Source organism: Myotis daubentonii, chromosome 5 (assembly GCF_963259705.1).
Source record: "Myotis daubentonii chromosome 5, mMyoDau2.1, whole genome shotgun sequence".
Classification (NCBI taxonomy): domain Eukaryota; kingdom Metazoa; phylum Chordata; class Mammalia; order Chiroptera; family Vespertilionidae; genus Myotis; species Myotis daubentonii.
The window spans coordinates 51,837,262-51,860,885 of NC_081844.1; the positions used below are offsets into that span (position 1 = coordinate 51,837,262).

At 42.0% G+C, this 23,624-nt stretch overlaps 1 protein-coding gene across 1 annotated transcript in view; it reads left to right on the forward strand.

The window, feature by feature from the left end:
* Window positions 1-23,624, forward strand: part of CPE (carboxypeptidase E) — an 84,080-nt gene that overhangs the window by 54,490 nt on the left and 5,966 nt on the right. Inside the window, exons 2-6 of the mRNA XM_059697777.1 lie at window positions 5,205-5,401; window positions 7,575-7,742; window positions 13,496-13,613; window positions 15,231-15,413; window positions 20,174-20,313. Coding sequence (XP_059553760.1) covers window positions 5,205-5,401; window positions 7,575-7,742; window positions 13,496-13,613; window positions 15,231-15,413; window positions 20,174-20,313 — 806 coding nt within the window. The remainder of the gene's footprint in view (window positions 1-5,204; window positions 5,402-7,574; window positions 7,743-13,495; window positions 13,614-15,230; window positions 15,414-20,173; window positions 20,314-23,624) is intronic.

Below are 23,624 nucleotides of genomic sequence, written 5' to 3' on the forward strand. Positions count from 1 at the left end.
ACCCTGGTCACTTTACAGCCGTTAATTCATACCATTTGGGGGCTTTACTAAGCTACCAGTCAGCTTCTAACTTCACCTACATGCTAAGCCTAAGAGGTGTGGGTTTCTGGGGGTGTAATTTCCTTAAGGGTTATTTGTTGTTGTTGTTGTTTGTTTGTTTTTACTGATTTAGTTGTACATAGTTGGGACAAATTAAGAGTTATAAGTATAGAATTGAAAATCATTTGCCTGCTCTGGTTTGGAATTTATTGAATTACCTCTGACTTCAGTAAAATTTTGGAGCTTATTTTTAAAAACTTGTAAGTTATTCTTATCTTGTTCTAATGAGAATACAAATCCAATCAGGTACATTACTTATTCTGTGATACAGATGAAAAAGATAGGAACTCGGCCCACCCAGGCAGGACTCGGTATGTGAGTTATCATTTAGCAACGGTTTGATTGATTGTGTGCCCTGGGAAGTGACCGAAAACTGGATAGTTACACAAAATTGTGGAAAAATTGATGCAACAGGAAAACTGTACTTTCTGAGTCCACACTATGCACCCTTTGCAAATACTATGATTCCTCAGTTGCAGGATCAGGAACTCAGGGTAACTACTGTGTAAAAAGGAAAATGAATTAGATAGTGAGTGAGGAAAGTAAGATGAGTGTAAAAACAACCATCCTTAAACGTACTGACAAATAGTCCTCAATGCCTTTTCTTCCGTTGCTAGGAGAGAGATGAGCCAGTATGTGCGCATTACCCACTGCATCCGCAAGGAATGACGTACCTGCTCACCCTGGGATTTGCTCTCTGTAGACTTTGTAAACAGGCATGCCTGCTGTCGTCCATTTAACAACCTGTTGTAAACTCTATGTGTTTAGCCCCAGGAAAGAAAATTAAGTGTTGATGAAAAGCTGTCACTCCTTTGTTAAGTAAATTGAAGTTAAATGGACAGAGGGAGGCTTATTTCAAGTTCAAAGCCTTCAATTTTATGTCATTTTCTGAAGGCAGTCTCTTCGGAACCCTTTGTGTAGGCTTTACAACAAAAATAGCCCAGGGAGCTGCTTGTCTAGAGAGGTTTTGTGGTTTTTTCGTGACCATGGAGATTAATCTTGTTCCTGGCGAATCAGCTGTTCACAACACTGCTGCCTTCATTCCCAAAGAAGGATTCCCAGCCCTGCCTGAGGATGTCGGATACATCATCAAGCACCCAGTCCTCTCAATATTCCGCCCGGGTACGGGCTCCCTGACACTAACTCAAGTCCCTTTTAGTTATTCATTTATGCCCTTCCCTGTTCCAGAAAGGTGTTCAGGCACCGGGGCTGCACCTGCATCCCAAGGGCGTGCTGTACTGTCTGTCAGGCTGTTGGGAGGATGGGCTAAAAAACAAGACCATACATTTACACTTTGACTCATGAATTTATTTAGTTGCTACTTTTTGCGCTCTTACTATGTTTCCAACTCTACGCTGGACATGGATGATACACTTGGGACCTAAAATAGATACCATCTCTGTACTACTGGACCATACAGTCTTGGGATTGGGAATTAAACATGTAACCACTCTGGTTAATGTATATTGTCAAACTGAGATACTGAAAATAACAAAGGGAGTGGGGTTAGACTAAACATACTCTGAGAAAACCATATTTATCCATGATCAGAAGCATGTGAGTCAAGATGTGTATGTGAGAAGAGCGCATAGGCAAGAGCACATCATGTTGTCCCAGGAAGTGTGGCTGAAAGATGGAGAGGGGAGGATGGTGCCTGAGGAAGCAGGGAGGTGGATCAGACATGACCACGTGGGACTGAAACATTTTTTGGGGGGAAAATATATTTTTTATTGGTTTCAGAGAGGAAGGGAGAGGGAGAGCAAGATAGAAACATCCATGATGAGAGAGAATCATTGATCGGCTGCCTCCTGCACGCCTCTTACTGAGGATCGAGCCCGCAACCCAGGCATGTGCCCTGACCAGGAATTGAATCATGACCTCCTGGTTCATAGGTTGACGCTCAACCACTGAGTCACACTGGCTTGGCAGGAGTTAAAAATCTTGTAGAGAATTTTGGGCTTTATGATAAATGCAAATGAGAAGTTAACTGATGGATTTTTAGGCCTTAGAGGGGACCCAATGGGGGTTGTATTTGAAATGATAACTCTCGCTTTGGGAGGGCAAAGGATCAGAAAGGAGCCACAGAGGCCATAGGAATATTCCAGTGTAGACTCTGGAAGCCACTTGTTTATGATCCAACATTCCTTCATCGTTGTCTTACTCCGGAACACTGTTCTGTGCATGTCTGTGTCCTCCAGACCCTACATTCCTTGAGTTTAGGAATGCTGCTTCATTTGCTTTTGGGTTCCTTGTCGTGTCTCACACCAGAATTTGAACATATACATCCAACAAATGCTATAGCCAATTTGTAGCTCTTCTCCATCCCAGAAAGCCTGTCAGTAGGCTTAAAAGAATAGTCCATCTATATTCTAGTGATAGCATTATCTAGTGATCTAATTTATTCCTGAAGACAAAGATAAAAATACCATTGCCTTTTCTTTTGCTACCTCATATGTGCCTTGCGTTTTATTTCCACTTATGAAGTTCTATAAAATGACCTTTACAGTCCTATCTTTATGTCAACCTAAAGCATTGCCATTATTATTTCTATCTCCTCACAAATACAATAGACGCATTGGGGAAGATTTGTTCCTGAGGGCAATTTCCTAGAGAGTCAGAGAAGCAAAACCATACTGGAAATTTCCTGAACCAGAAAATCAGGAGTTGCCAACGTAATTGAATAAAGTAGGTTAGGGAGTGGTACCGCCTGTGGCAGAACTGGGAGAGCAGGAGTTAATCCCACAGCATTTGAGTTCAAATGCAGACCACACCGTGACAGCCATACAAAACATTGTGGGGGGCTAAGTGACTATTAAAGATGTTTTGTGTGTGTGTTGTTTTGTGTTTTGATCCAGAGAAGTAATAGAAAGTTGCAGTGTGCCCATCTACTCTTACGGGTTGTGGGCCAAGCTCTTTGGAGTGACCGCAGCTTCAAAGCTGTGTTGGGTGAAGTAAGGGAGCAGGGCCAGGATGCCTCCAACAGCGCAGTTCTCTCAGGGAACTGCCAGGCTGGCTGTAATGTTCCTCTGGCTACCAGGACTCTGTTTCCTTTCACAATGGGCTGCTCCAGTTTCTCCTGCCCCAGTCAGATGAATACAGCCCACTCAGGGGAAGGCACAAAGCACGGGAGTTTGACAGAAACGAAGACGGTTCTTAGGACTTTGGAAATCACACATCTCCTGGGCGGGTCTCAGGGAGGTGGTTATATCAGAGTTTCCCTGAAAGTAGAAAACGAGGGCATATAAATAGCACTGACCCTGCTGCCGCCTGATCCTTAGAAGAAGATGAGCTTAAGCTCAGGCTGAGAGGTCACGCAGGGCATGGCTTTCTGTGGGGAGCCGTCACTTAAATCACACACTCAGTAATCGGGTGCAAAGAACATTTAGTAAAAAGGTGAAAGATTTATACGTTCTGAAGAGCAACACTGGAGTGCAAAGAACATTTAGCTAATGTATTTCCAGGATAAAAATAATTCCAACTTTAATATATATATATAATTGATTTCAGAGAGGAAGGGAGAGGGGGAGAGAGAGAGAAACATCAGTGAGAGAGAATCATTGATCGGCTGCCTCCGGCATGCCCTACACATGCCCTCAACTCGGGCATGTGCCCTGACCAGGAATCTAACTGTGACCTCCTGGTTCATAGGTCGACACTCAACCACTGAGCCATGCCAGCTGAGCATTTCCAACTTTTTTTTAAAAAACCCAGGTGAGCAGTCCTAGCGGTTTTGTAGGTGGGGCCCTCTTTTCCACTGCTGAGAGTGGATGCAGCAGAAAGGAGCGGAGCCACAGGATTCACTGAAGTTGCTCTGCAATTTTATTTCTCCCCCTAAAAGACAATGGAGAGCAGCAGAAATGGGCCACTGTTTCTTAGGTTTGAATTCCGGGCCTTTCAGCAAAACATACTCTTTGGGCTGCATTTGTGCAAAAGGATAATCCGATATCTGTCTTCCACATTTTGGTGGACTGCCGTTGAGAGAAGACTAGATGATGTGTACCAAAACACCTCACAATGACAAGATAATGTCACACAATAATAATATTATAATAATTATGGCAAACACGTAGCCCTGTTGTAAGCATTTACACTTACTATTTCACTTAGTTCTTATAGTCACCTCATAAGGTAGAATCTGACATCTGATCCTCAGATGGGTAAACAGAGCCACAGAGCTGAAATAAGTTGTTCAAGGCCAGCCAGTAAGAATTGGTGCTAGGATTTCAATCACACAGAAGTTTATCACTCTGGTTAAAAAATTAAAAAGTGTAGACTCTAAATGGGAAGATAAGCATTTGAATCCTAGCTTTAGGACTGTGATCAGGCCTCTTAAGCCATCAGAACTTCAGTGTGCTCATCTTCAAACAGAGATGGATAATAATATCCACTTTTAGATGTTTTGGGGAGGACTAAATAAGAAAACATGCAAGTTCATTGTAACCAATAGGAGGCACACAGCGTATTATCGTTATTAGTTAGTGGGGAAGCGGTGGTGTATTTGTCTGCTCCATCTGCCATAAAAATATACCACAGACTGGGTGGCTTAAACAACAGAAATTTATTTTCTCACAGTTCTGGAAGCTACAAGTCTAAGATCAAGGTGCCAGCAGGGTTGGTTTCTGATGAGACCTCTCCTCCTGACTCACGGGCATCTGCCTTCTCCCTGTGTCCTCACAGGGCCTTTTCTCCGTGCAGCCGGGAGAGATGAGAGGGATCTATGGGGTGTCCTCCTCCTCTTATAAGTACACCAGTCCTGTTGGATTAGGGCCTCACCCCTATGACCTCATTTAACCTTAACGATCCTCCTTAAAGGTTTTATGTGCAATACAGTCACATTGGAAGTTAGGGCTTCAACACATGAATTTGGAAGATACAATTAAGTTCATAAGAAGTGGGAGACTAGGGAGAGAGAAATAGAAGAACAGAAGGGGAGTTTGGAGTATTTTGATATTTAAGGTCGATTTCTTCGGCATCAGTGCTGGAGGGAAATGACGTTGTCAGCTTTGTGTAATAAACTAGTAGATGTATAATGTTTTTTGCACTGTATGTCATTTGCCTTCTAATGGGTGCTATAGAAAACATCTCTATACTCTTTTATCTTGTAGGTGAGCCTGAATTTAAATACATTGGGAACATGCATGGTAATGAGGCTGTTGGGCGGGAACTGCTCATTTTCCTGGCCCAGTACCTGTGCAATGAATACCAAAAAGGGAACGAGACTGTCGTCAAGCTGATCCATAACACTCGGATTCACATCATGCCTTCGCTGAACCCTGACGGCTTCGAGAAGGCAGCGTCTCAGGTGAGTGCGAGCCAGCTCAGAGCAGGCACGCTGTCCTCACTTTGTCCATTTGTACACATGGGCTTATCTACAGGTCATGCACTCACAGAAAGCTTACACACCGTGCAGTAGGAGGGTACAAGTCACATGTTGTACTGGTAAGGAAAATATTCAGAAGGTAAGAGATGATGGGTTAAGAGTTTCTTCAGCAGAGATTGTGAATGAGAAATCAGTATTTAATCAATGTTTTGTTTGTGTTGTTAAAGAAATCATATCTACTCATCCATGTTTGTGACTAGGTCAGTTTCCTTCTAAACCTCTACAAGTAAAAAACATAAGTAAAAAAAACACAACTCTACAAGCATGAAAATACCTACTGCTCTGTATTGGAGAATGATACCATCGCTGTATCTCAGTGATTTTCAATCTTTTTTTATCTCATGGCACACATAATCACTAAAATTCTGCTGCACACCAGAAAATATATTTTTTGTTGATCTGACAAAAAAATAGGTATAATTTTGATTCATTCACACCAGAGGACAATTGTTATGTTGGCTGTTGTAATTTTTTAAATTTGGCAATCTAAGCCTTGGAAAAGAGGTTAGTGCACATGATTAGTCAGGTATTGCATGTTTTAAAAATTCTTACAACACATCTGTTGCTGTGTCTGAATAAATTGATATCATTGCGCCCTCTACTGAAAACAAAGAAGAAATATTTTTTTGGCCAGAGAAATGGTTCACTGATGTTTAATCAGTGTCTATCTATGACGAGTAAAACAAAACAAAACAAAACAAAACAAACCCCTCCTACCTCTAAAACCCTTCCTACCTTTAAAATTAATTAAAATTTTTTTAACTGTTTGAGGAACTGGAAAGTAATGGTGTTTTAAGAGAAGATATATGGTAAGTGTTCTCTTTTCATTTGGACAGGGACATTATATTTGCTGTTTTCTACACTTTGAGATAATTCTCATATATGAGAACATATTAAAATATATATTTGCTATGTTGAGCTAAAGTTAAGAAGTCAATTTGTAGCTTAAAAAGAAAAGATCCAGTGACCTGACATAAGAAACCCAGACAGTGAATTTCTGTAAATAAGTATAACAATATATATAATTTCTAAAGGTATGAGAGAATTCTAGTAACATAGAGAATTAAATCTTCTAATATTTTAAGGTGATATTCAGAACTGTGAGACAGAATGGACTAAATATGATCAAGTTATTTTCTATCTTATGTATTTTTATTTCTCATAGTCTAAGGCAGTGGTTGGCAAACTGCAGCTCGCGAGCCACATGCGGCTCTTTGGCCCCTTGAGTGTGGCTCTTCCACAAAGTACCACGTGCGGGCGCGTATGTACAGTGAGATTGAAACTTCGTGGCCCATGCGCAGAAGTCGGTATTTTGTGGAAGAGCCACACTCACGGGGCCAAAGAGCCGCATGTGGCTCGCAAGCCGCAGTTTGCTGACCACTGGTCTAAGGTATCTGAGCTTACATGACCTCAGGAATATGGAAATTATCTATGGCAGAGATTTGATAAAATTTAATAGTAAAAAAATCTACATTATGGAATAGAACTGAATATCTTAGAAATTCATTAAATTTCCAGATAATACCATTAGTGAAATGGCCTTAAAGTTGAACAGAAATTTCTCCAACTAATAAAGCTCTAGAACTTTTGTTCTAGAGCTCATGTTCTTTTTACGAAGACTATAAGAGGGAAGCATATTATTGATATATAAATAATTAATGTTAAACTCATTTTAAGTTCTCATCTTATTTAGTAATTTATTCTTTTGAGTATTTAAAAATAAGTTGCTCTTATTTACAGAGGCAATAAATATTTTATTTAAACCTTACTATAGAGCACTATGATTTGAAACTCATGTCATCTATTACCAGCTAATATATGTTGACCTTTTTGCAATTTGATGATAAATACCTTTTAAATGCTATTATTATTGTTAATGTTTAAAATATTTATTGAAAATATTTTCAGAATAGCCATAACAATTATTTTAAACCTGATTCCTTCATGTTTATATTAGTAAAATAGTGAAAATGCCATTATGGGAGGATATTGTTGAAATAAATAATTAATCTCAATAAATCATTAATGGAGACCTTAAATACATAGCACCAATAATAGTAAATAACTGATGATTTTTCCCTTTGACTTTTTTTAGCCCGGTGAACTCAAGGACTGGTTTGTGGGTCGAAGCAATGCCCAGGGAGTAGATCTGAACAGGAACTTTCCCGACCTGGATAGGATAGTTTACATTAATGAGAAGGAAGGTGGTCCCAATAATCATCTGTTGAAAAATCTGAAGAAAATTGTGGATCAAAACGCAAAGGTAGAGAACATGTATCGTTTTCTTGGGTTCTGTTGTCCAGCCTAATGAAATATGTTCAAATATCCTCCTCATAATGAAGGACGTCGGCGTAACGTCAGACCTTCTGTGGGATGGTTGACTGTGCTGCCAAAGTCAAGGCTGCAAAGACTGGAGTCTTGGTACCAGTTTTGCCCTTCGAATCTGGCAGGGTAGCTGGGGGTGGGGAGTGAGGCGTGGGGTAGGAGAGTGGAACCCAGTAGTGAGTGTGTTAGGAGGTCGTCATGGCCCTTTCAGAGGTGCTTATCAGGACATCCGATTGGCTCCTCCTGCAGCTTTTTATTCACACTGTTGATCTTTCTTCTTTTCCAGAATTTTATTCTCTTTTGCTTTGCACAACTCCAGTTTCTCCTACCTTTTCTACTGCCTTTCAGTTCACTATTTGGTTTCTTTCTCTGCTTCTTCTACCTTCGCTTAGATGCTGGCTGTCAGGGTCCCATCTACAACCCATATATCTTTCCCTGGTTTCTGTGCCTTGGGTGTCCCCCAGATCCATGTGTGTAACTCCAACTCACATGAGCTCTGTTTCTCAATTTTACTTGCCGTGGAGTGTTTTTGTCTGGTGGCACCCAGAGCCTCATGCTCAGCCTGACCCAAACCAAATATTTTCCCGAAGAAAACGCTATTCCCTCATTTAACCATCATAATCAAAGACTTCTTTTTTTTTTAAATGGTCGTCAGCACTCACCAGCTATTAGTTACCAAATTTAAGTAATTTAGCCTCCCTAACACCTGTCCAGTCTTCCTCTCTGCAAATTCTCTCCGCTGCCCTGGTCAGACCCCCATCATTTGCTCTGATGATATAGTAGCCACGCATTCTTGCTTTGGGTTCAGCCTCTCCCTACTCCACTCAGTTTTCTTGGAATCTTCCAGAATGATGGTCTTCACACACAGATTGTAGCTCGATGTCTTAAAAAACCTTGCCAGCTCTCCACTGCCCAGAGATAAAGTAAAAGCTCAAAACAGCAGAATTGTGTGATGGTTTAGCATGGAGACTCTGCAGGCAGCCACCTTGGTTCAGTCCTGGCTCCATACTTGCTGTGTGGGTTTGGGACAGTTATTTAAAAACTGTGTGCTTCCACTTCTTCATCTGAAATATGGAGATGTTAATAGTATCTACTTCATAGGGTGGTTATAAAGATTGAGCGAGTTACTACATACACAACATTTGAGGCTGGGACCTAGACTATTACCATTTTGCCATAATTTCTCAGCGCTCCCTGATACATACCTCAGGCTTAGATGGACACATTGACATTCGCTAAACATTTGGTGCGTCTACAAACCAAATTGTTTGACCATTGTTTTCAGTTACTTGGGGGAGAGGGAGAGCATCTTGCAGGAAAGGCGAGAGGTGCTGTTGGCAGCTCTCAGTTCCCCTCCCATTCCAGGCAGTTCGACGCTGGCTTAGCAACTGCTCCAGTACCTTTCCTAAGTGAGAACTGGGGATTACAGTTTCCCCATTTTCTCATCGTTCCAGGCCCGTTCGGGTTTCCTCGGCCTCTGACAGCTGCCGGCAGATGCACTCGTTAATCTGGCTCTGATATACCATATACTTCAGTCCACCAACTCCTTTTTGCTCCCTAAGCATATGCTTTTCTATACTTTTATGTCTTTGTACTAGAGGCCCAGTGCATGAATTCGTGCACTGTGGTGTCCCTCAGCCTGGCCTGCGCCCTCTCGCAATCTAGGACCCCTTGGGAGATGTCAGAGGCTGAGGGACTCCGTGCACTGGGCCTCTAGTATGCATATAAGATCTTTGGTTAATCTCTTCTGGCCTCCCCCTCCCCCCTTCCTCTGAGATTCATCAGTCTGTTCCATGTTTCCATGCCTGTGCGTTGAGCATTTGCCCTCTGGTGGTCAGTGTGCATCATAGATACCAGTCAAATGGTTGCTTAGGTTTTTATATATATAGATGTGTTCCGGTGGTCTAGAACGCTCTTCTTTTGCTCCCATGTCACTTTCTCTGGGAAGCCTGCCTCTGCTATTCCTGACAGGTCCTGTTAAGCCTCCCTTTACGTTCTTTGTGTACACATGCTTCTGGTATGGTGCTAATGTTACAGACAGCTTCATTATGTATGTTATGTTATAATTTTTTGTTTATATAGTTGTTTTCCCCTTTGATTCTAGATTTTGATGCTTGGATTGCAGGAATTAGGATTCATTTTTGAGTCTGACACAGGGTAGGCTGAGGGCCTGTAAGGAACGAATGCAATCCAACCTGGCAAGCAAATCACAGTATCTGAAATGTGTGGCTGCTGAAAACCCACAGCTGGAGTTCCAGACAAGCCTTCATGTGTTGGTGGGACACTGGGTGGAGGACCCAGAGAGAGGCAGTTCCAGATTGTTGGTCTGGAATTCCTGAAACTCCTGCTGTGTTTAGGATTTATTCCAGAAATCTGGGCTGAGCTTACAGGTCAGGAGACTGGCCTGGGAATCGGGCTGCCATCGGCTGAGGATTCTGGCAGCACCTGCTACATTCTGAGCGACTGAAACATTCCTGCTTCTGAGTCACAGATACATTTGCAGTTTCTCAGCCCCCGAACCATGTTGGGGCGGGGGGGAGGCGGGGAGAAGGAGGAGCTGGAAAGGCAGAGGGCTGGGTGCAGCTGGGGTAACCAGAGGTGAAAAGAGGGCATGCCTGTGTGATGAGCTATGAGGCTAAGACAGAAATGAAACACTTCGTGGAAGCCCGGTGCTGGTATCTGCCCACAGACTCTCTGCATGGCTTGCATTAACCCGCTGGCGCTGTCTTTGTTAAATCTGAGAAATGAGAAGAATAATTCCTGTCACTTACATAGAAGAATCATGACATAAACTCATGTTGACAGAACATTTGTGTAAGTGCTGTTATTATTCAGCCAGCACCACCTCCCACTTCTCCATCCAAATCTATGTCAGAATTACACAGTCTCTACATTAGGTGTCTTTTTTTTTTTTTTTCATATTTCTAGCTGAAGCAATACTTATTTAAAAGATGCATGTTCATGGTGCTTTTAAAATATTAAAGGTTTTATATTGAAAATCTCAATGCCAGTACTTGGTAAGGGTAAATTAAAGAGAAATATAAAAATTAAGTTTAGCCTCTTGTCTAGAACAGAAGCATGATTTATTTACATTACATGGACTCTTCAGACGATATTGCTTCATCTTCTTTTTCCATCTTTGTTACTAAGACTGAGCTAGCGGTTAGCCCCAGCCTGGTACTAGGCATGGTAAACAGTTCATTAATGTTATCATACATCTTCCCTTCCCGCTTCCCTCATTAGGGGAAGTGATTACTGTGGTTTTTAAATGTCAAGGTTTATTTACGTTTGGGGTGCTAGGAATCAGGGGTCAAAAATGCAGGTTCCTGTGGAGTCCCACTGAGGAGGACTGGGGTGTGGATGCTGCAGGGGTGGGTGATGGAAAGGAACCTATGTTTTCCCCAGGTTGTTCAGATGCTTTCCTGGCCCTCCTGGACCTCTGAATAAAGGCTCTCTCTTGTTCTCCTGGAGTTCTTCCCACTGAGTCATTTCTCATCTGCTCTTGGGCCCTTCAGCCAGGTCACCTCCACTGCCATCTGGGCTCCCTCAGCACATGAGCTGGGCCTGAATTACTTAAAACAAGGTGGCTTAAAGTAAATAAAATAGTTTTATTCAATTTATACTTGTCTTTAATGGCTAAAGTTGTGGAGGAAGCAGAATAAATACGGCTTTGATATTTTTTAAGAGCCAATGCCGTCTAATTGTAGAGCATAACATTTGAGCTATATTTACAGTCTTTAAATGGAAGCATTAAAAATAGGTCCCAGTTGGTCCTAGGTTGTATTAAGGGCTCGATCATGGGAAGCACCAGAAGCTTCTCTATGAATCACTTATATGCATAATTACAGCACCTGGGGGGGTCTCAGCACTCAGCCTGAAAGACTCTATTAATATTCAAAGAGAAACGTAGTTTAATTTGTCAAATCGTGGAATTCACTTGCTAGTTTTGAGCATACCGATAAAGTCTGTATTAGCAGCAATCTTTAATAATAAAAGCGTAATATGCTAATTAGACCAGATGTCCTTCCAGATGACCTTCAGGGTGAACTCACTGCAGGGGGAGGGGGGCTGTGGGGGGCGAGGCAGAGGCAGCAGAGGCCCTGGCAGCTGCTGGGGCAGCGGCTGAGGCAGAGGTGGCCGCCGCAGTAGTGGGGGCTGAGTCCCCTTGCACACATTTTGTGCATTGAGCCTCTAGTGTACGTATAAGAACTAACAATAGGCCAAACCTATTAGCCACACATGACTTTGTGTATTCAGGATTTGTCTCAAAACACAGTTTCTTTAAAGTGATTTTTATATAAAATTAATATTTTATTACAAACAAAAAGCTAAAGCAAATATAAACAAGGAGAAAAAGAACCTCTTAGTCTTAAATGATCACCATTTACCTTTGGGTATGTATCCTTTAAGATTATTTTTAATGCATGTATCATCCTAAAAATATATATATAGAGAGAGAAATATGCCAGTAAAGCTTTGATTTTATTATTTTTTAAATCAAAGAAGTACTTTGGAGTCTTCCTAGGTGCTGTTAAAAACGCATCACATAAAATATCAAGCTTTTGGCTCCAGATTAATTCTTTGATAAAAATGTCTTCCCCCCTTTGTCTTGTTTCCAAGATACGAAAGATTGTGCATCATTGAGAAGACAACATGCAGTCCTAAAACGTTTGCCTTTGTTTTAAAATTTAAGAGGGTCATTTCAAAGTAAACTGATATTTTACAGTGAGCTCTGAAAGAGACCCAGCCTAATATTTTTTTTATATGTTTAAAGTAAGTGAAGAGGATTAGAACAATAGTAAGCAAAACTAGGAAATAAAATCTACCATTTTCAGGAGTTGAACCACCATAGAGAAAGAACTCTGTTCTGTGGTGTTAAAACACAAAATTCAACCGAGTACATTTGAAGATCTAATTGGCGTTATTATTAAGCAGGACATGAATCAGGCAGCATCCCATGTAGCCAGTGGAAGGGTGCTCCAAGGGGTTGTACAAAATGGAAGGTTCTTAATGGGAAGAAGAGTGGGGCATGGGAGCTGTTAACAAAAGAAAAAAAAAGGTCTAGATTACTTTTGGGGCAAAGGGAACAGCAAGGGTTTTTATCATGCAAATTGCTGCTGCTTCTTTCTTTGCATACTGGAGAGGGCCCCCGTGCAAATAACCTTTCCGGTGCTTGGCCAGAAAATTCCAGACTGGTTGGTTGATTAAGACTATATTTCTGGGAGAGGCTGAAATAGCAATAGGTGAGGTATTAAGCCTAGGTTTGGTATCATAGGCTTTAAATGATGCCGCATTGGGCCTGTGGTTTTCTCTTTAACAGGGTTCAACTATTTTCTCTTTGTCTTTCCTTAGCTATTATTAACACTGAAACATCAAATGGACAGATTCCAAAATTTATAAGTGACCTGCATGCTTGTTTCCAAAGAGAAAAAAGCTGGCAGCCCACAAAAGTAGAACTTGTGAGGAAATTGCAACACTACTAAAATATTTTTTGTTGTAAAAAAGTCCGAGAAAAATAGAGATGGGGATGCTGTTCATACAAGAACTTTTTTTCTTTTCTATGAAAACAACCACAAAGTGGTTGACCAGCTTTTGGGCATTTCTTAAAACCTTTCCTATATCTTTTCTGTCAAGTGATCTCACCAGTGATTACCAATTTATAACCCTTTTCATCTCTGACCTTTAATACAGCTTGCTCCCGAGACCAAGGCTGTCATCCACTGGATTATGGATATTCCTTTTGTGCTCTCTGCCAATCTCCACGGAGGAGACCTTGTGGCCAATTACCCCTATGATGAGACTCGGAGTGGTAGGTGTTCTTTCCGCTTCTCTACTTGGTTCAAGGTTTACAATTACTTTGCAAGGCTTTGAAAGATGACTTTTATAAGATTCTTGTAAGGAACTGGTCATTAAGTGATTTTGCCTGTAGAAATACCTATGTTTATCAGGAACATCCCTTAACTATTTTACGTGGCATTGACCATATACACTGAGTGGCCAGATTATTATGACCACCCCATCAGTGCTTTATTGACACTTCCAAAAATACTGAATATTGAAAACTTCCTAAGCAAATACTCTCAAGGTTTTATTATTATTATTATTATTTGCATAACTAATTCACTTCATTGTACTGATGGGGTGGTCATAATACTCTGGCCACTCAGTATATATTTGACAGAAAAGGATGTAACTTTAAAAAGAAGTGTAGGTGAAGAGAAATGTGATCTGGACAGCACACTCAGATGAGAGAAAGGAGGAAAACAGGAGTCATGAACTTGGCTCACTCTGGGACGCTGGTACCCTGGAGAAGTTTTGGGTGTTATATAGCTCTGTGGGCACGATGGCTCACCAATGGAGGCAGGCTTTTGGTGCTTGACCATGTGGAACTCCACGTGTCTCATCGACCTCTCACGCTTTTGCATTTGGAACTGTTTGTGGTTTTGTCAGGGAGGGAAAGTGGTGCTTTCATTTCTCTCTGACATGTTTTCGTTAAGTTTCAGGCTCAGCAAGCTTTAGCCAGGTAGATATTTTCACCTTAATTTTTGTTGCTCCAGGAAATTTCCTGCTTTGGGTCGATTCTTAGGGCCCTTTGAAGAGTTAGCTCTTTGTGAACACAGGATGATCATTTTGGAGATTGGAAACTGAGTTTTGAAGAAAGTCTTTGGTACAACATCGTTAAACTTTAGAGATTTTTGTATTGTGTCATTAGCTAGGAAATGTCAAAGCCTGGCATATTTTATGATACATGGATCACAATACAGTGTATTAAAAATACGATTTTTATGATACACATGGGAGATTTTTTTAAACTCTAAACTCAGATACTGAAAAGTATGATGGTGGTTTATAGTGGCTATGAGGTTAGTACAAGTACATTAAAAAAACATTTTCCATTACAGTTGATATATAATATTAGTTTCAGGTATACAAGCCATTGATGAGACATTATGTAACTTACAAAGTCACCACCCTGATAAGTCTGGTACCCACCTGACACCATGCATAGCTATTACAGTACTGTCGACTGTGTTCCCTGTGCTGTACTTTACATGCCGGTGACTGTTTTATAACTGCCAACTTAACAAGTACATTCTTTAAATTAAAAATTTTAACAATAGAAATCTCCTTGACTGTTCGGCCAGCTCCAGTTTACTGTAAGCTTACCACCTTTTCTTGTGAAGTTTTGAATTCATACCCAGATGGGACATTCCATCAGATTTTTTACTGTGTGGGATTAGCAGTGGAAGCTATATAACCTAAAAGCTAGGTGTCATTGCTGACACTTAAGCCTTCATTTCTTTCCCATAGTGCTGTGGCTAAAAAAATACATCGGGCAAGAGGTCAATACTGACTCACACTTTGGAAAACATGCAGTGCTCTTGGTCTGTGTCCATTTCTTTAATCTTGTGCATTTATTTTCTAGGGAGCGCTCATGAATATAGTTCTTGCCCAGATGATGCCATTTTCCAAAGCTTGGCGAGGGCATACTCCTCTTTTAACCCGTCCATGTCGGACCCCAATCGGCCACCATGTCGCAAGAACGATGATGACAGCAGCTTTGTAGATGGAACGACCAATGGTGCGGCTTGGTACAGCGTGCCCGGTGGTGAGTGTCCATTTCCCTCTTTGATTATGTGCTAGTGGCTTATGTATAATTCCCGTTTGGATTTAGAGAATCTCCAATCCTTCTCAGTCACTAAGAAGTAGATTGAATCTATAATTCACGCATTAAAATTAGCTTTCTTCATCAATAATTGCTATGTATAGTTTTGTTTTTAAAATCAGTATGCTAATTGAAGAGATATGGAGAATGAACTGATGATGTCCATTGGGAAAATATAAATTGAATATTGTTAATTACCCTACTTTCTGAGTTTAAGGAATTCTTAGTTTAAGGAATAAGACAGCATCCTGATTATGTGGTAGTCATGCTTTGACTATAGGCAAATGTATATTTTAGAGGGCAGGCTTTGACCTTTGGTATATGTTGGTCCGCACACTTTCTTTAAATTTTATTTTAGTGATGGGATAATGGAGACTACTTGATGTGGGGTATTCATTGTATAGTTACTACTGTTATAACCACTATTGGATCAAGAAGCTCTTCACCTTTTACGTGGTCTGAAAAGGGGAAAAGCCCACATACAGCATCGTTACTGGAGGGCCCATCTGCTAGAAAACCAGTGAGCTCTTGTGGCTCCCTTTGCCCTAACATGGACTTCGCAGAGATCTCATTTTTCTGGCTCCTCAGCCCAATCACAGTTGTGTAATACTTGCCTCTACCAAGGATGAGTGAAATGTGAAGACACTGATATGTTTTGTTTTTTCTCTTTGTCTAAGAACAATATTCTATAGCCCACCTGGAAATGAGTAAGATAATTAATTAGCATAGTAGCAGCACTACCTAATTAAAGGATTTTGTTTTGCTTCTTTTATTGAATTGTGCCCTGAGAAAAATATCCTTCCTGATTTTTTTCTCTCTGATGCATGTTTAACCTGTTGTAATTAACATTTTGCACCAAGTCAGATCACATTTATTACATTTCCCCCCATATGGCTTGGGAAATAAGGTCTATGTCAGATTTTAGGATTTAGACTATGTCAAATACATCCAATGGGAAGTAATTTTATATTTTGGTTTTTATAAAAACTTTAGTAATTCCTTTGGAATGATCTTTTTAGACAAATAGTGCATTGTCTACAAAATGCCAAGTAATCTAGATCAGTAAAGTAACAATCCAATATAATAAAAGCCCAGTGACTGAATGGTGGAATGACCAGAACAACTGGTCCACTAGTCACTATGACGCACGCACACTGACCACTAGGGGGCAGACGCTTAACACAGGAGCTGCCCCCTGGTGGTCAGTGCGCTACCACAGTGGGAGCGCTGCTTGGCTGACCGGGATGAGTGGCCACTCCTGCTGTGAACCCTGAGCCAATGGGCAGGAACCCCGGGCTGCGATTGTTGCCTCCTTGCCCCAGGCTCCTCCTCCTCGCTCCCTACTGCCTTCTCTGGATGCCTGCAGGCCATGCAGCACTGCCCCAGGCTCGCAGAGCTGACCTCGGAGGCTGGCAGGTGTGTTTGTGGCTGCTGCACTGCCCCAGGCTTGCAGAGCTGACCTCGGAGGCTGGCAGGTGTGTTTGTGGCTGCTGCGGGACTGAGGCCTACTTCGCCACCTCTCAGTGCTGTTGTCCCTGGGCCTGGCCCCGACTGGGTCCACAGGAGAGGCGAGTGCTCTGGCTCCATGGAAGATGCCAGTCCAGGGAGCAGCCACTCAGAGGGCGGGTCCACAGCCGCTTGGCTGACTGGGATGAGCAGTGCTCCCACAGTGGGCCGATCCCTGCAGGCCACGCCCCCCACCAGTGCACGAATCCTGTGCACCATGCCTCTAGTAATAGTAATAATAAGAATTATAATAAAAGTCAATGATTATGTCCCACAATAATCAAAGAGTCAAAGAAAGATGTGACTTTCTTTAGCAATCTATGCAGTGAATAAAATCAGTGTCTCAGGTCAGGTTTTCTAGAAGCAAAACCTGAGACAGGGATTCGGATACTCATAATTTGTTGAGGGGCTGCTTTTTAGGAAAAGCCCTGTTGGAAATGAGGGAAGCAGGGTAAGGAAGGAGCTAGAGCTGAACAAGGGTGTGGTCTCGGGTACAGTGTCACCTTGGCCTGAGCCATTGGGAGGAAGGCCTCAAGCATAGGTCACAGGCAGGTATCCTGCCTCGAAGCCAGGGGACCTGCATTTGCTGGCCCTGTATCTGTGAGTCATTGATTATGCAATTTTTTTTTCTTAATGTAGATACTTATCAAAATAAACTTCTCTCTTAGGACTGTTTTGCTTCATCCCGTAACTTTTGGTATGTTGTGTTTCTATTTTCATTTTGAAACGCGGATCTTAAACTGGAACGCGTGGTTTTTCCTCTGGGCAGGATGCAAAGGTGATTTCCCGGGTCCTTGTCCGGGTGGATTCTAAGAATGAAGCCACGGCCAAAGGTGGTACAGGAAAAGGTGGAAATTGATTGAGAAACAAGCACAGACTCCCACATGGGGAGGGGAAGGGAGACCCCCCCCCCCAAGTCCCTCTTTCTTGAGGTTTATAATGGCTGCAGTTCTTCGTTTCTTGGTATCCCCTTTGATTGATCACTATAGCAGCTGCAGAGCTCAAACCCCACGCGGGGTTCACCTCTTTTTCTCCCTTTCGTCTTTCTACTCCCTGTGGCCTTCTTTAGTCTGTGAATTGGTGGCTTCCTCTCCCTTATTCTGTGAATGTATACCTTTTGGAAGTTCCCTTCTCCTGTGAATGTATACCGTTCGGCAGCTCCCGGCTTTGCAGCCCAGTGGCTCTCCCCCATGGACCCCCTAATTCTTAAAACTCCCTAAACCTGCCTTTTTTTACTCCAAAAAACTCCTTTCAATTTGTTCCAGATATTCGGTTTTTCTTTTGATTTCCTCTTTGACCCATTGGTGGTTTAGGAGTATGTTGACTTTTCTACGTATTTGTTAATTTTCCAGTTTTCCTCCTGTCATGATTTCTAATTTCATACCATTGTGTTCATAAAAGATATTTGCTATGATTTCAGTCTCCTTAGTTTGCTAAGACGTGTTTTGTGACTCATCATATGATCTGTTCTGGAGACTGTTCCATGTGTGTTTGAGAAGAATGTGTATTCTGCCACCTGCTGTTGGATCTGTATGTATGTTCTGTAATCTGTTAGGTTCATGTGATCTCAAGTATAGTTGGAAGCCAGTGTTTTCTTATTGATTTTCTGTCTGGGTGATCTATCTATCTATCTATCTATCTATCATCTTTCCATTGTTGAAAGTGGAGTATTACTAGTTAAAAAAAAGAGAGAGAGGCATCAAAATTATACCTAAACTACTGAACACCATCATTCAGAACAACTTGAAATCTAGTTGAATGGAAAACCTACAACTACGGATTTAAAGAAGCCACAGGCCCTGGCGCATTAGCTCATTTGGTTAGGGAGTCAGTCCAATACACCAAGGTTCCAGGTTTTGTCCCTGGTCAGGGCACATAGAAGAATCAACCAGTGAGTGCATAAATAAGTGGAACAACAAATAGATCTCTCTTTCCATTAAATCAGTTTTTAAAAAAAGCCACATTGAGACTGGCAGGAGGGACAGAGACATAGAATGGGGCTGATCCTTCACCCATGTGTGGCGGGTAAAAATTGGGAGGGATATCTCAGCTGCGGAGGTCCCCCCTGAGGAGCGAGGGGTCCCAGCCCCACACCAGCCCTCCTAGCCCAGAGTTCCAGAGCCAGGAGGAGAAGTGCTTATCACTTCTGGCTGTGAAAACCGGTGGGGATTGTGGCTGAGTAGGAAGGGCCCCTGGAGTCCCAGGCACTCCTCTTAAAGGGCCTGCACATGGACTTAGTGGGACTCCCTCCCTCTGAGCTCCAGCGCTGGTGCAGCAGTCTGAAAGGAGCCAGGGACGTACGGGAGGAACTTCATTGTCTGGCATCAGGGCCAGAGCTGGGGTGGAGGCAGCTTTCTGCCAGATGGAAGTGCTGGCCGAGGCCGTTCTTCCTTTTCTGAGGCCCCTGCCGCCATTTGGCCACTCGATGCCTTTGACTGGAGAATTCAATCTATTTGCCTTTAAGGGAAGTATTTACAGGTAAGGACTTACCTATGCCACCTTAGTGCAGCTATAGGTATTTTAATGTTTTTGTCCTTTAACCTTTAAACTAGAGTTAAGTGATTAACACACCGCCTGTTACAGTATTAGCGCATTCTGAATACTCACCCCTACCCGTGTGTGGTGTGGTGGTGAATGTTGTTATGTTGCTCTGGCACTGAGCTGTGCCAGCTTGGAGAAGGGGTGACGCAGGGAAGGTGCCACTGTTCCCCTGACCTTCTTCAGTGCGTCCACTCTTGGATTTCGTGTCTGCTCCAGTGGCATGCCGGAACCTTTTCAGTGGCTCTTGGACTTCCACAAGGGCACTCTGTTCATGGGTGATGGTCAAAATTGGTGTTCTTGGGGGAGGGAAGGCCGCAGAAAACTCCTGTTTTGCCATTTTGACGATGTCACTCCCCTGTGGTCTTCTTTGACGCCCACTCCAGCAATATGGAGCGTGGCTGCTGCTTGAGCACCTTACAGCAGCAAGGCGTTAAGCTAAACGATTCCTTAAGAAGCCGAGAGAGTGTGTGCTTCCCAGGTGGTCACAATTTCCCAAGTATGTTGTTCTGGCCTTCATGGTCAGTGACTTTCCTTGTGGTTCCCCAAAAGGCGCTGCTTGGTGTAGCTTTTACTTGGCTCTCAATTCAACAGAACAGCCTGTGTAGAGTTTTAGCCACCACCTGTATATTGAGACTTTCCATTTGGTGTTTTGGCAGGAATGCAAGACTTCAATTACCTGAGCAGCAACTGCTTCGAGATCACCATGGAGCTCAGCTGTGAAAAGTTTCCACCTGAGGAGACTTTGAAGACCTACTGGGAGGATAACAAAAACTCCCTTATTAGCTACCTTGAGCAGGTAAACACAGTCTCCAGTGTAAAACGGAAAACGTAGGCGCCTTCAAACCTGGTGTACAATTGTCTCCTAAGAGGCGCCTACTCTAGGGGAATCCTTCCAACCAGAATGACGTTTGGAAAACATCTCAGTGGTGGTTCAAATAGGCTTTCATTTGTTATGGGGTTTGTGGTTCATGAATGTTCACTGAGAATCGATTAAACTAGAGGGTTGTGGAGAAGTGAGGTAAAGCCCTGTTTTTATTGCTACTGCTCTAAGCAAGGGCAATCCTAGGCCCACCCTCCACCCTGATCACCTTTGGCCTGTCAGGCAGGGCCAAGACGAGAATGAGGTAAGTGAGGCATCTAGGACTTAATCTGTGCTTTCCACTTAGGTATCAAAGAATGCCTCCTTAACACAATGCTTTTCATTTCATATACATATTTTTTCAACAAAACTTTATTGAGCTATTTCTTTGTCCTTGGCTTCCTGTGAGGCACTGGGGCTAGTGACTACCCTGAAGAAGGTATCTATTAATGAGGTTCAGAAACATGATTACCCAATAACAAGCAAGGGTATAAAGGTGAGCTGCAAGGAACAATGGCAAGATAGAGAAAGGACCTAACTCAGTCCTGGGGCACAGAAAAGGCTTCTCGGAATGAGACTGTAAGATTTGCTATAGTTGATGCCAGTGTGATTATTACTTTGCTGCTTAAGTCCTTTCTTAGTTCTTGAGAAAAATGCAGTATAACACAAAATAAAACACAAATACGTGCCATTAGGAAAGAGGAAAAATGTTGTCATATTTATTGTTGCAGGTGGGCATGCATCAATTCATCTAAAAGCTCTATCAATTTATATAGGAACAATCTGGAAAGAAGAGGGACCAGGAGTGCAGTCCTGTTGTATGCCACTGGGAATGAGAATTTGACCTGTCCACAGATTCACGTGATCAGTGGCATCAGTGTTAGGGTGCGAGCTGTGTGGAAGCAGTAGGAGTGGCATTTACAATGAGCTCATAGAACACTCCAGTTAGAACACTGCAGTTAGGGACTCAGAGTCTGGCGGACGATCAGTGAAGACTGCCAGAAATTTTGTATTGAAGTAGTTTTCTTGACAATGAAACAACATGGTGGTGATTAATAATTTGAACACCTGGGCCTAAAATCTAAGTGTGAACTAGTTCACAACTCCTGAAAAATAGGTGATTAGGAGATCTAATTCCATAATTGGTTGAGAGGAAATTTCTTGCGGAGTTTTAAAGGGATGTTTGCAGGAACTGGACTTGTACGGTTAATTAGGGTAGATTAAGCATGTTAAACCCGCGGTCACATGCCTCGTTTAAGGCATGCGGCCTGCCAGCCGTGAATTTGACATGCTTGTGGTAGATAGTTTGCTAACAACTCACTAGCTTTGGAACAGTTTAGTTCTCAAAATTCCCAAAGAATTTCTAATGGGCAGGTGCTTCAGAATCATCTAGGTTCTTGTTAAAAATGAATTTCCTGTCCCACCACTAAACCATACTCCCTGCAGGGCAGGACACCCCTCCCTCTCTCCCCAAATTTCCATTTCAACAAGCTCTGTTGCATTTAAGTACACAAGGGTTTAATGACTACTGATGCCAACAGTCCCAGCAACTGTGGGGAATGTGTTTTTTTTTTTTTAGTTTTGTTTTCAGCCTTGGTTGACTGAAATGTCCTGGTATCTGAAGAGAGTGCATTATAGAAGGAACGAGTGTACTAAATAGCTTCTGCAGTCATGAGGACAGTGTTCCCGTCTGTGACTTCTTATGCAGAAGCCATGAAGTGACAGGGTTTTCCCGTTGGCATTCATGTGGGGTTGTGACAGTCCCTAGCACTGTCATTGAGATTTAATTACTACATTGAATTTTTTTAAAATTTATTTTTATTGATTTCAGAGAGGAAGGGAGAGGGAGAGATAGAAACATCAATGATGAGGGAGACCTACAGTGAATTTTTTTTAAACAGCAAAGTTATGCCTCACAATTGGCATATAGAGACATTTACTTATTTATTTGTTAAACTGCATATTGTAATATGTCTTGTGTTGAAGAAGCTGAGAAAAGTCAAGTCACAATTATTAACTGCATATATTTGGGCCTAATCCAGGTGAATTATATGTTTTAGAAGTGATTGACTTACCTTCCAATGATGAAATTTAAGCTTTCATTTCTCTAAGGTTTATAATACTGATATCAGGATTATAGTGCCTCAAGATGCATAAATTCATCGCCACAGTTTTTCTGGTCCCCAGTGACTCTTTCACCATGGGAATGTCACTCAGAAACCAACTTTTTATGTTTCCAATGACTAAATTTCAACCTGTTCATTTTGGTTGGCTGATTCATAGCTCAGTGTTGGGAAAAAAATCATCGATTCTCTAGATACTAAAAGTGTGTTGTTGATGTTGTTTTTTTTAATGGATTTACTCTCGCCTGGCTGGTGTGGCTCAGTGGTTGAGCGTCAACCTATGAACCAGGAGGTCATGGTTCGATTCCTGGTCCGGGCACATGCCCAGGTTGTGGGTTTGATCCCCGGTGGGGGGCATTTAGGAGGCAGCCAATCAATGATTCTTTCTCATCATTGATGTTTCCCTCTCTCTTCCTCTATGAAATCAATAAAAAAATAAAATTAAAGAAAAGTAATTATAAAAAATGTATTTACTCTCTTATCACTATAGTGGTTGCCAATAAAATTAGTATTTATTATTACCAACAACATGTATAACTTTTTACCATTTCTAAATTTCCTTTAGAGAAAAGAATTACATGTTGCTTTTATAGAATTTCAGAGGTTGTTTTTTTATTTGTTTATTTTGAGATCATAGTAACAATATTTCTATTTGTGAAACCAGTACATATACCAAAATGTAAACTTTCAATTTCAACACATTTTTAATTATTACATATAATAATTGTATACACTTCATTTTAACCGAATGCACTTTTCTTCTATAGAAAGGGGGTTCCTATGATCTATTGCTACCTAACAAATCACCCCCAGAGGTGGTGGCTTGGAACAGTAACAGTCATTTTATCATCACTCAGGGTTTTTGAGGAGCCAGGAATGAGTTGTATGTCTGGGCAGTTCTGACTCGGGTCTCTCATGTGGGTGGAGTCAGGTGGTGCCTGGAGGTGGGGTGGTGGGGATGCTGAAGCAGCCAGGGCTTCCTGCGCATCTCTTCATCTTCACGTCAACCCGGCCTCTCCACGTGGTCTCCCTTCTTAGGACTTAATCTGGGCTTCCCCACACCGTGGCGACTCCAGAGGCTTTTTGTTTTTTTAATAGAACGTGCAAAACATTTGCTGATAACCA